This window comes from Anolis carolinensis, unplaced genomic scaffold, assembly GCF_035594765.1.
Source record: "Anolis carolinensis isolate JA03-04 unplaced genomic scaffold, rAnoCar3.1.pri scaffold_10, whole genome shotgun sequence".
NCBI classification, from domain to species: Eukaryota; Metazoa; Chordata; class Lepidosauria; order Squamata; family Dactyloidae; genus Anolis; species Anolis carolinensis.
This window is the reverse complement of record NW_026943821.1, coordinates 7,249,134-7,261,484: the sequence shown is the minus strand read 5'-3', so window position 1 is coordinate 7,261,484 and position 12,351 is coordinate 7,249,134. Positions and strand designations below refer to the sequence as shown.

Sequence of the window (12,351 nt, the reverse complement as noted above, 5' to 3'; positions counted from 1 at the left end):
TTTTCACTCAGAGCAGTTTAAGAACCATTGCCCCCTTATTATGCCTAAAAAGAGGCGGCCAGGCCCACAGCACTTAGGGGGCAGTGCAGGACAGGAGATGGCATTGCCCGCACCATCCTGGTGTGGATTGCCTGATGAGTAGAGGCAGAAAGGAGAGGGATTCTAATACTCACAGTAAGCATCTTGGAGGCACTGGGTCTCTTCTTGGGGTTCTTTGTTAGTGTCACCTTGACAAAGTTGTGGAAGGCTGGCGTCCTGTGGGAACAATAGGTTCATTTGGGACTGGATGTAAAACCAAAGACTTTGGTGGCAGGATCCCGGATAGAGAAGAAAGTGGGAGGAGGAGGATAATGCTGATGGAAGTATTTTGTGATGAGGGATATTCAAAGTCCAAAACTGCCTGAGATATTGACATCTTGGCTATCTGATGATCAAGGTACACAAATTTGGTTTCATGCATAAAATTATTAAATTAAAAATATTGGCTTTTTAAAATCATGTCAGAAGTGAACATATTGCAAGTCGCTTCTGGTGTGAAAGAATTGGCCATCTACAAAGACATTGCTCAGGGGACACCCAGTTGTGTTACTATCCTGCTGGGAGGCTTCTCTCATGTCCCCGCATGGGAAGCCAGGGCTGACAGATGGGAGCTCATCCCATCTCGTGGATTCGAACCACCAACCTTCGGGTCAGCAGTTCAGCCAGCACAAGAGTTTAACCCATTGCGCCACCGCGGCCCCATATTGGCTATAAAATAAGATATATATGAAACAGATACATTTCATGTTTAAATTTGGGTTCCATCTCCAAGATGGGATTCCAATTTTTTTTATAAAAAATCCCAACATCCAAAACATTTCTGGTCCCAAGCTTTGGGATGAAAGATACTCAGTCTATTATCATCGTCATCGATAACAATGACAACCTGATTTTACTCTTTCTATAGCATTGGATAGCCTTCAATATTTGCCCATGATACAAACCACCGGCCTTTCTCCTTGAGCTTCGGAGACTGGTAGCAACTCTTTGTCATCAAGACCAAGACCCTGGAAGGCAAGAGAAAGAGGCAAACAAGTCAACACATGTACTGCTGAGCAGCCTCCACGCCATATAACTCTACCATGCTAACCATTTAAACATTCTACATACATACACACACAAAATGGAGCTGCATATTTCATTGCCAGCTCTATAAAGGATGCAGATTTCTGCCACTTCCTCTGTTTTGCATTATGCCAACAATCTGTAAGATAGGACTTAGATTCAAGCCCCTTCTTCAACTGCCAGAAGTTATATTTAGCCTGCAACAAACCAACTTTGGAAATCCCAGCAAGCTTTCGAAGCTTGGAACCCACTGAGGAGATTACATGCCATTGCTATTGACAGTCTCCAATCAAAGGAAGAAAGTGAAATATAAATCAAATATCATTTTCATATAGAAAAATATAAAATATCAGTTATGACTACTTAATAGCCACAATGGTTATAATCCTCTTCAAAATAAAATAATGCAAGTTGCTTTTTGCCTTTCTATGTACACTCATGAAACTGCAGCTTGCGACAAGGATGTGATCCAGCTGTGCTGTATTCTGTATTTCTTGGAATTTCACTGTCTTCCTGTAGTAGGCTGTGAGAAGGACTGTTTCTGCTTCTTACTGGTTTAGAGGGGGAGGCAATTCAGACTATGAAACTGTTATTGACTACCAGTGAAAAGGAAAGGATGCTTTGTCCATCTAAGAGCAGCCTTTCAGGGGAGTGGCTGCCAGGAGGAAATATGAGAATAAAAAGAAGCATTGAGTGCACAGCACAACACTCTATCTAATCTGGATTGCTGTGAGTTTTCCAGACTGTATGGTCATGTTCCAGAAGCATTCTCTCCTAATGTTTCACCTCCATCTATGGTAGGCAGCCTCAGAGGTTGTGCGGTCTGTTGGATGCCAGCCATAGATGTGGGCAAAACATTAGGAGAGAATGCTCCTGGAACGTGGCCATGCCACCCAGAAAACGCACAGCAACCCAGTGATTCCGGCCATGAATGTCTTAGACAACACATTCTCCATCTAATCCAACAAGCAGTGCTATCTTCCACATGGCAGCAAGCAAAAACAAGGACTGGGAAACTTTTCTCCAAACCAACGTACCGCAAAGGGTGTGTATCAAACAGAGGAGGCTGGAGCTCTGCCAACTCAATAGCTGTGATCCCAACTGACCACACGTCACACAGTTCATTATATCCTCCCTTGAGCTCCACCGCTGCCACTTCTGGGGCCATCCTGAAACAGTGAGAAAATGTTCTTGGTGGAGTGCCCTCTACATGCTACAGCACATGCCCCACACACCTTTTAAAAATGCATGTTTTCCATTGTGTCCTATAGGATCTCTATAAGCCCTCAGGACACGGCAGAAGGTATAAACCACTGTTTATCAAACAGAAGCATCTGAAACCCTATTTGCAAGCTCATCTTTGTGTATCTGTGGTCGTTTTTTATTTTCATCCAGGAACTAAATCACAGAATCATAGAATAGTAGAGTTGGAAGAGACTTCATGGGCCATCCAGTCCAACCCCCTGCCAAGAAGCAGGAAATATGGTTGTGATTACATTAGAATTAAAACTGTTTCAGCGAGCCATGGTTAGAAGATGCTAGTTAAGATATGAACCATGGTTCGTTTGTAAAAGATAACAGAAGGGTTAACTTCCACATAAGAGAGAAGCAAAACAGAATCATGACGAAGGACCTACAAATGGCATAACTCCATATTCAAAATCCAGCATGTTTAGAGGTTCTAGCAGGGGAGCGCAGCTATCGTATACTCGGGGCCGAAGACTGGAGACTTCAATACACTCCTTCTATACCTGGGACGTTGTCCTCTTCCACCGAGCACGCAGCTTCGGGAGGGACGCACATGGAGCGGTGAGGGAGGAAGGGGACACCCACCTAGCCAGCCAGATCAGCCGAATCAACCCTGGCGATCAATGGGGTGACAGATGTCGCAGCCAGATCGCCCAGCAGATTCCTTGTTGTTGCTGCTGTTGTGTGCCTTCAAGTCATTTCTGACTTACGGTGACCTTAAGGCAAACCTATCGGGGTTCTCTAGGCAAAATGGGTTCAGAGGGGGGTTACCTTTGCCTTCCTTTGAGTCTGAGAAAGTGTGACTTGGGTTTTTATGGCCAAGCAGAGATTTGAACCCTGGTCTCTCAGTGTCCTAGTCCAACACACAAGCACTTCCATCATGCTGACTCTTCAAAATTTCCTTGCATCTTAGATAATATTAGTATGTATTCCAGGACTGAATCCTGACTTATGTTTGCAGAAGCTAATAATCCATTTGGAAACATTCAATTTCAAGATTGTCCTCATATCAATTATCACCCCAATTTACAGACAGCACTTGCTAAGCTTGGAAAAGGAAACAAACAGCTGGATGTTTTTCTTTTATTTTCTTTTTTTACCAGTAAGGTGTACCGATGAAAGACATCCTCCGGGCAAATGTAGCACTGAGTTGAGCTGAGATACCAAAGTCAGCTGGCATGTAAGGAGAAACAGAGAAAATGAGAAAGATTGGAAAAAACCTCTGTCAACACAAAATAGTGTTAGATTTCACAGATAGGCTGCAAAAGCTTGGGAAAGTTATTAGGTTGGACTATGACCCCCAGAACATCTCCTGACAAATATGACCATGCTGGCTGGAGAATTCTGGAAGCTGTAGTTCAAAAAGATAGCTTTTCCAAGATGGGGAAACACTGCACTTTGAAAGTTTTATTCTGTCATCAGGACTAAACAACTCATATTGTTTCACAAGTCAAAAATTTCATTGCTTCTGTTGAAGGGAGCACAAAATAATTGGAAGGGGAAGAGGGGGAAAAGGGTATCATAATACAGTAGTCTCTCACTTATCCAGGCTAAACGGGCCGGCAGAACCTTGGATAAGCGAATATCTTGGATAATAAGGAGGGATTAAGGAAAAGCCTATTAAACATCAAATTAGGTTATGATTTTACAAATTAAGCACCAAAACATCATGTTATACAACAAATTTGACAGAAAAAAGTAGTTCAATAGGCAGTAATGTTATGTTGTAATTACTGTATTTACGAATTTAGCACCAAAATATCACGATATATTGAAAACATTAACTACAAAATGGCTTGGATAATCCAGAGGCTTGGATAAGCAAGGCTTGGATAAGTGAGACTCTACTGTAATAATAAAAATAATAATAAAGAAATAAAACATAAAAGGTGTGTAGTAGAGGTATATGTGGTACATGTTGTAATGGAAAGTTAAAAACTGATAAGAAATATGCTTAAAGATGTGCTCAATTTTTTTAACTGTTGGATTGTATACAACAATGGCATACTCCCTTGTCTAAGATATTGTAAAAAGAGGACACTTATACATTTTGATTGATAAATCTATAAATAAAAATTATTTAAAAACCAAATAAAATATTTAATCTGTATTTCTGTTACATGAAAACAGAAGCATCACTACCCTCATTTCTACTGAAACAACTCAGTCATGGCCCTGAAAAAACTCTATGAAAACACAAGACTGATTTGAAAATTTCAGATTGTACATATTTCACAGATGGAACTAGGGACACATGTGCCCATGAGTACAAAATGTATTAATGAGAAAGAACACATAAGCTAGGAAAGACAACAGTTTTTTGCTTTTGCCTGGGCCGACTGGGGCCCCTTCCACACAGCTATATAACATTCCACATTATCTGCTTTGAACTGGAATATATGGCAATGTGGACTCAGATAGCCCAGTTCAAAGCAGATATTGTGAATTATCTGCCTTAATAAATAACATATAAAACGGCTCTGTACTTGAGTAAAACAATATGAGATCCACATATGTGGGGCTGATAGGGGTAAACTGTAGGGGTGACAATGACATATGATGTACACACCCAGTTTTATTATATTTATTTATTGTATGGTTACAAGTGTTTTATTTAATATTTGTATAGAATGTAACCAGGTCTTTTCAAGCCTGGTTGTTTGGCTTGGTACTTTGATATGGCCTAAGGGCTAATCAATAAAATGTTCTTCTTCTTCTTCTATCTGCCTTAATATTCTGGTTTATATGGCTGTGTAGAAGGGGTCCGGGAAGGGCAAAATTCTGCTGGACTAATTGCATTCAAACGTTTTTATCTTTAAAACTCGGATTGCAGAAAGTGGAGAAAGTCAGAAAAAGTGGAAGGAGGAGAGAAAAACTGGGACATTTTAAAAGCAGCTGAAAGAGAATTAATCAGGACTATCTCTGCCAAATTGGGACAGTGGGAGAGTATTGAGGTGTACTGAGCAGGATAGACACTTTATTTTGGAAATAACTCTGTGCATGAAGGGGGCAGGATGTCAAAAGTACAAAGGGGTCTTGGAGGCTCCATTCAACCCCATAAGCATGGTCCTCACAGTTTTTAGGGTGAGTGAATGACGAAGACACACAGCTATGCATCAGCCCTGTGAAACATACCCAGTTTTACTTCCCCATGATCATTGAGGAGAATGTTGGCTCCCTGAAACACAAAAAGACATATACAACTGGTGAACTGCGTGTGACACACATACGCAAATAGAAAGTGAGAAGCAGTCAGGTGGTGATCTGTGGAGAGGAGTCTCTCTCACAAAGCAAAACAGCATTCTTTTTTATCTTCCTCTACAATAAATTGAGCAGAACCTTTCAAAGTTGGGGTTTTTATTACTATAGCCTCCAAAAGTCTGACTGATTTTTTTCCCTTTCTGCGCTGAAATTCTTGCACAACAAAAAATTTAAAACATTTGTCCCAGTGTGCAGAACTAAGCTTAGCATTTAACTTAAGATGTATATTTTCTCACACTGACTAATGCTGTAATTGAGAGTTCTTCATTTCTCCAAAATATATCTGACAATGTGTTGTCGAAGGCTGAGAAGTCAGCCATAGCAGAGCACTTGATGAATTAACCTGGACACACCATATTATTTGAGAACACAGAAACGCTGGACCACTCTCACAACCACCATGTCAGACTACACAGAGAAGCCACTGAAATCCACAAGCATGAGGACAATTTCAACAGAAAGGAGGAAACCCTGAAAAGTAAGAAAATCTGGCTACCACAACAGTAAAATCACAACAGTAAATAAAGAGCAACTCTCAGAAAACAGGGGAATTTCAGACAGGAAACAATGAGTGCCAGCTGACACCTCCCAACAAAGAATTCCCCCAGGCACACTTGCCTCAAACAGACAAGAGTTCTTTCTCCCACCCTGGACATTTTTCCATAGATATATAAACGTGACTAGTTTCCAACAGACCTCACAACCTCTAAGGATGCCTGCCACAGGTGTGGGTGAAACATGAAAGGGAATGCTTCTGGAATATGGCCAGACAGCCCGGAAAACTCACAGCAACCCAAATGTGACCATTTTTAAGGTGAAGTATGTTTCAGCTTGCTATGACACTGTGGAGGTGCAAAATGGCTACTTTAATTAAGATTGTGGAATCTAATAAGGTTCTTCTACACCCTCATGGCTAGTTCTCCCTTTTCTGGAATCTGTTCTCTTTTGAAAGCTCCAAAAACGATGGGGTGGCTGCCACTGCCTCATCTTGTGCTTAATGTCTGGAAACCATTTCTGTAAGCAGACATATGGTAATTATGAAATTTCCAAGGATTTTATTATTTACCTTAATATCTCTATGAATCTTCCCTTGGTTATGAAGATAAGAAAGACCCTAGAAGAACAAAGCACATCATGTATCCAACTGCTTTTAAAATCCACCTGATGTAGAGACTGGTATTACCGACTTCCTAGACCCAGTACCCTTCATGTGGCTTGGACCCCCCAGTCACTCCTGCAAATAATGTCACTACTTTTGAGTCTAGTTATAAGAAAAGAGCTGGCTGCTTACCTGCAGTTCATTCTACCAGCCAAGAAATGAGAGATGGGTTTGAAGGGGATACTTGCAGTTTTTTAAAAGGCTTTTTCCAGATCTAAAATGGCCTGGGGAGCGGGCTTAAAAGTTTGGCAAAATGCCCCTATGTTTCCAAGAAGCTATTTAGGGATCAACAGATTAGTTTAACCTATGGGAGACCATAAGGTCCCTTCTACACTGCCAGATAATCCAGGTCATCGAAGCAGAAAATCCACATTATCTGATTTGAAATGATTAGTCTACACTGCCATATAATCCAGTTCAAAGCAGATAGTGTGGATTTTATACAGCTGTGTAGAAGGGGCCTAAGGGACACAAAGCAACTCAGGGTGTTGCATTTGTTCCACAGGCCATACATTGCCCATGTCGACACTAAACAACCTAACAATCCTAACAAAGGATTATGTCAAACCACTCTATTGAGCCTCTTCTAAGCACATGAGGTTATGTGGTATGAGTTAGACCTATAAAGCAGCAGAGCCCAGGAAACATTGGGTGGCCTCTCCCACATCACAATCTGAGGCCCCGTCTACACTGCATAAAATCCAGCTTCTCTGCTTTAAACTTGATTATACAGCAGTGTAGACTCATATAATCCAGTTCAAAGCAGATAATGTGGATTATCTGCTTTGATAATCTGGATTATATGGCAGTGTAGAAGGGGCCTGAGATTACCCAACGAGGAGTCTTATGATGGCTAAGGTCTGTATCATGTTGGGCGATGTTTTGCTGCAATTCTGAAACACCCTTTGTTTGCCCCATATTTTAAGGGACTTGTTCATTATATGCATTCACCTATTAGCAAAGCTATTCCTTGGCCACATTTGGCTCCTGTCTGGACTAGTTAGATCATAATTCTGACTTATATAAGGCAGATCTGTATCGTCTTACTCACTTGCAATGTTTCTCGACATACGTAAGCAATTTGCAGCTCTGTCAAGGGTCCAGTAGCTATAGAGGCAAATGACACAAGAGTAAGCAAATTATTTCTCATAGGGCTTCTGGAAATTAACAGTAGCTCAGTGCGACATTGCATGTTTTGTGCTTCGAAGGTCACAGCAGCCACAATCAAGTATTTTGATCTTTATTGAACACCTAGGACAGAGGAAGTTTGCAAACTGAAAGGAGGAAGTAAATATATAACAGGCAATCCAAATGAAAATGAGAAAAGAGTCCTGTGGTCACTGTTTGGTTCTTGGTGGGTTAATGTGATGCTATTGCTATTCTGTCTACGTTGTACGACACGAAAGGGAGATGGGAGGCAACACACTCAAATGATTTTTTTAAAAGAAAAAAATTGTTGGGCCAGCTCGGTTTAAGCCTATATCCCTCTGCCTTCACATGCAACAAAATCTCTATGTGCAGTTGCACAGGTCAGTACTGTTGGTTTGTTGAAAGTATGGAGGAAATTTGTTCAGAATCAGAGCTGGATAAATTACTTCTTTCAACTACAGATCCAAGAATCCACCCGGATGACTACAAGCCATGCTGACAGGTGGATTCTTGTTCTTGTAGTTCAAAGACGTTTTCTGCAAGTTCAACCAGGGTGTTGTTTTTTTTGGGGGGGGGGTTGTTTTTTTTTGCAAGCTTTAGTTAGAATATTTATTCTAATTCAAAGTGCAGGTAATTACCTATACAGACCTATACACTATTCAGGTCATGTCTATCTTCGTGACCGCATCCCCCCCCCCCCCCCAGTGAACTGGTGTGGGCTCTAAGATCAGCCGGGAAGGCCCTCCTCTCAGTCCCACCTCTGTCTCAAGCAGGGCCAGCCCAAGGTAATTTTCAAGTATAAGCGAACAGAATTTTGGCACACACACACCCAAACCAATCACTGAAAAATAAAAGTGTTGGATAAGCAAAAATGATGGCTGATAAGGAGGGATTAAGGAAAAGACTAAATAAAGAACAACACTATGAAAACAGGGGAAATCCAGACAGGAAACAATCAGGGCCAGTTAACACCTCCCAACCAAGGATGCCCCCAGGGAGGAAGCAGCCAGGCTTTGAATCTGCAAGGCCATTAAATGCTAATCAAGTTGGCCAATTGCAACATTCACACTAGACTCAAACAGACAAGAGCTCTTTCTCCCACCCTGGACTTTCCACAGATATATAAACCCCACTTACATAGCTTCCAACAGAACTCAGAACCTCTGAGGATGCCTGCCATAGATGTGAGTGAAACGTCAGGAGAGAATACTTCTGGAACATGGCCAGGCAGGCCGGAGACCTGGCCTCGAGGAAGGGGCGAGAAGAAAGGCATTCGCCGCTTTGGGAAGCAGAGAAGCAGCGTTTCTCTGCTCTGCAAAGCGGGGAACGTCTTCCTTGCAGAGGCAGACACGGCAGCAGAGGCAGGAGTTGACTCAACGGCGCTCCCTACAGGATGGCGCCACAGGCAACTGCCTAGTTTGCCTCGCGGTTGAACCGCCCCTGGTCTCAAGCGTGGTTGGTGGGAACGGGGGAGAGAGCCTTCTTGTTGGTGGTCCCTTGGCTTTGGAATGCCCTCCCCAGGGAAATTAGACAAGTCGCTACTCTGCAATGTTTTTAAAGGAGCTGAAGACATGGCTTTTTAAACAGGCTTTCGACAATGACTATAACATCAGCTGCCCAAATTGACTCTGGCACTTTAAGTCACTTGGAATTTGTATTGTCCGTTTTAATTGCTCTCACTGTGTTTTTGCATCTGTCAAGTAGGGAAATTTAGGTACACTTTATGCGGGGAGGCTAATTTAACTAATTTACAACACCATAAAACTGCCAACAAAACACGAGGAAAGGAATGAGGAAGTACAGCCACTAGTGGACGGTGAAGCAACAGCTCCCCCTGTGGCCAGAATCGTGAAGCTGGAAAAATGTTAAATGCCTCTGTGTCTGTCTATACTGTATGTTGTTTGTCTGTTGGCATTGAATGTTTGCCATATATGTGTTCATTGTAATCCGCCCTGAGAATATAAATTACAGAATATAAATACTGTAAATAAATAAATAAATAGATTTCTCTCACTTCATGCTGTCTCACCCCTGTTTGTAAGTTGAATGTGAGTTGTTTGCAAGTTGGATGTTTATAACAATACAAAGAAAGGATTCCCTGAAATGCACAGGCAAGAGGCCACTATAGCTAGAAATGTAATCCGATAATATTAACTATAAAACAGTAAACCAAAATATAATCCATGTGTTACCAACACACATACATTAATAAAAAGTAAAACTCTATATATAGAGTTAGTGAGTCCAATGCCCACCAGATTTCATGTTCCACATGGAGGACTGTATAAGTCACTAATTGTGAGTCCAAATTAAACGTCCAAGTAAGTGAATCCTTTTATGAAATCCAATGTTTTAAACAAGTTTGTAAGTTGAATGTGAGTTGTTTGCAAATTGGATGTTTATAACAGCAACTTCCTGTATATGCTACTCCCAAATCCAAATATTGTGTATATTTTGATTACTGTACACTAAAAACCTTTTTATTCATGTGCTCTAAGAACAACAGGTGACAATCTGTATCAAATTTTTGCCTTGGTTGCAATTAGCCATAGAGAAACCATGATTTTCATATCTGCTCTGTCCCTATTTCACAGCAATAAATCCCACAACCTTCTGAGACAAGTGCCCTTTCTGGTGTAGGTGTTGTCTTTCTGCTTTTGACTACAAGTAGTAAAAGCAGACCTAACAGTGCAAACCTATGTCAGCAGATGGAGGTGAAAGAGGACTCTAAGCAGAGGCATCCCTTCCTTTGAGATAGGCATCATCTGAAATGGTAGAGAACGTGATTTGACCACACACACCTTCATTTCTCCATTTCCAAACTGTCTGTCTGGTATTCAACCTCCTCACCTCCAGCCATACAAGAGTTCATCATGTGGCCAAGCAATACCAGAGTGAGATCAAAATAGCAAAAGTTATCAGTGAGAAATAACCCACAAGCTAGGAGAGAATGCAACCGTTTGCTTTTGTCAGAAAATGGGAAAAGCCAGGTTTCTGCACCCTCCCCTTCTCTTCCATTTGCTGAGTTACCAAGGTGCAAACTAGTTTGCATTTTGAACTCATGGCAGCAGTTAAATCAAGATGAAACTAGACAGAATATGGGACACTTTAAGACAGCTGACAAAGTAGGGAAGGTGAAGAAGTAACGAGGATCATCCCCATCAAATCAGGACCGAGGTCATGAGTTTCCACCTTTTACAAGGGAAAAAAAATATTCCTTCACAATCTTCACCCATAATTCAAACATCCTGAAGTTTTGCAGATGTATCCTCCAGAGAGAGGAAAAAGTACAAAAACTGCTAATCTGTGTTGTTTTAAAAGATATTTGTACACAAATGAGATAAGACTTAGGAAATCTCTCTGTGTGTGTCATTGTATTTCAATCATATTGCCTGATCTTTTAGTTTTAGCTGACAAAAAGTTAAAATGAAAAGGTCAGGCAATCTGATTAGAACAAGATTTGGTATTATCTGCACCGAATGGCAGAGTTCTACCAGGAAGAGAAAGATTTCACTGCCTCCTCTGCCTTTGAATTCACCGAGTGCAAAATACTTCTGTACTTGGAATTCTGTTTGTAACAATGGGAGCCAGCTGAGGACATACTGGAAAAGTGAGAAGAGGAGAGCAAAACTGGGACATTCTAAAGCACCTGAAAAAGGGATGACAAAAGACTGATTAATTAGGGCCCTTCCACACAGCTGAATAAAATCCCACATTATCTACTTTGAACTGGAATATATGGCAATGTGGACTCAGATAACTGAGTTCAAAGCAGATATTGTGGGATTTTCTGCCTTGATATTCTGGGTTATATGACTGTGTGGAAGAGCCCCAGGACTTCCAACCTGATTTTTTTTTTTTGAGGTTTTACTCACTCTCCAAGTCTCCTTTGCCCCACTAATCAAATGCATCACAAACTGAGTTCATCATATAAGAGAAAGAGGGACTAAGACTATACTGCATTTGCATTTCTACAAACCCAGGGGATGTTTTTTGCCTCTCATTTACTGAGCTGGAAGTAAGCAGGATGCAAGCCTGAATAAGCCCGCTTAGCAGTCTGGTTTAGGTCCAGCCATGCTTTAAACATCTGTTCTCTGCAGCACCTGCATAAGACCAGCCTTGAAAGCAGCATCAAACCCTTCCAACATATGCACACACAGAAGACCACAAACACAAATCTTGCCAAGTATCAACATGCCGCCTGACCAACCACACAAATGAATAACCTCAAGCCTCTGCCTCCTACATCCAAACTTCTAGTTTGCTCTTCACCCCAGCAGTTGGGAGGTCTCAGGTAGCTAGTAACCACTAGCCCTTGAAAACCATAAAACATAATCAAGCATCTTATAACCACTGGAATAAAAAGAGTATGGTAGAAAGGATAGGAAGGGCTGAGCATCCAAATCTTTCAATTCACATGAAGGAAGTAC

The 12,351-nt window shown here is 41.4% G+C and overlaps 1 protein-coding gene across 2 annotated transcripts in view; it reads right to left on the bottom strand.

Annotated features, from left to right (window-relative positions):
• The window catches only part of map4k1 (mitogen-activated protein kinase kinase kinase kinase 1), a 47,635-nt gene that overhangs the window by 16,803 nt on the left and 18,481 nt on the right, over window positions 1-12,351 (bottom strand). Inside the window, exons 5-11 of one of the 2 annotated variants that reach the window (XM_008119943.2) lie at window positions 7,824-7,879; window positions 6,680-6,727; window positions 5,488-5,530; window positions 3,453-3,525; window positions 2,142-2,273; window positions 984-1,046; window positions 174-255 (exon numbers count right to left, since the gene is read on the bottom strand). In XM_008119943.2, coding sequence (XP_008118150.1) covers window positions 174-255; window positions 984-1,046; window positions 2,142-2,273; window positions 3,453-3,525; window positions 5,488-5,530; window positions 6,680-6,727; window positions 7,824-7,879 — 497 coding nt within the window. The remainder of the gene's footprint in view (window positions 1-173; window positions 256-983; window positions 1,047-2,141; window positions 2,274-3,452; window positions 3,526-5,487; window positions 5,531-6,679; window positions 6,728-7,823; window positions 7,880-12,351) is intronic. The other variant, XM_062962728.1, reaches the window with a different exon arrangement.